Source organism: Palaemon carinicauda, chromosome 28 (genome assembly GCF_036898095.1).
Source record: "Palaemon carinicauda isolate YSFRI2023 chromosome 28, ASM3689809v2, whole genome shotgun sequence".
NCBI lineage: Eukaryota > Metazoa > Arthropoda > Malacostraca > Decapoda > Palaemonidae > Palaemon > Palaemon carinicauda.
This window is the reverse complement of record NC_090752.1, coordinates 20034730-20035088: the sequence shown is the minus strand read 5'-3', so window position 1 is coordinate 20035088 and position 359 is coordinate 20034730. Positions and strand designations below refer to the sequence as shown.

Sequence of the window (359 nt, the reverse complement as noted above, 5' to 3'; positions counted from 1 at the left end):
GTTCTGACAAGAAAGCAGCTGAAGAATCCTCAAGAAGTTTGAGAATGTAATTTCCAGAGAAGGTTACATACATCAGCAAGTGTTTAACTGTGATAAAACTGGCCTTTTCTGGAAGAAAATGCCCCGCCATACATATATCACAGCTGAAGAAAGGAAACTTCCTGGCCATAAACCGATGAAGGACAGACTTACGCTTGCATTTTGTGCAAATGCCGGTGGGGACTTAAAAATTAAGCCCCTACTGGTATACCACTCAGAAAATCCGAAGGCAAAAAATATCAAGAAGGAGAGGCTCTCGGTATTTTGGAAGTCTAATGCTAAGGCCTGGGTCATGAGGACCATATTTATTGAGTGGATAA

At 41.5% G+C, this 359-nt stretch overlaps 1 protein-coding gene across 1 annotated transcript in view; it reads left to right on the top strand.

Annotated features, from left to right (window-relative positions):
- LOC137621710 (tigger transposable element-derived protein 1-like) overlaps window positions 1–50 on the top strand; it is a 483-nt gene extending 433 nt beyond the window's left edge. Inside the window, exon 1 of the mRNA XM_068352225.1 lies at window positions 1–50. This exon is cut by the window's left edge and continues 433 nt beyond it. Coding sequence (XP_068208326.1) covers window positions 1–50 — 50 coding nt within the window.
- Window positions 51–359: the final 309 nt, after the last annotated feature.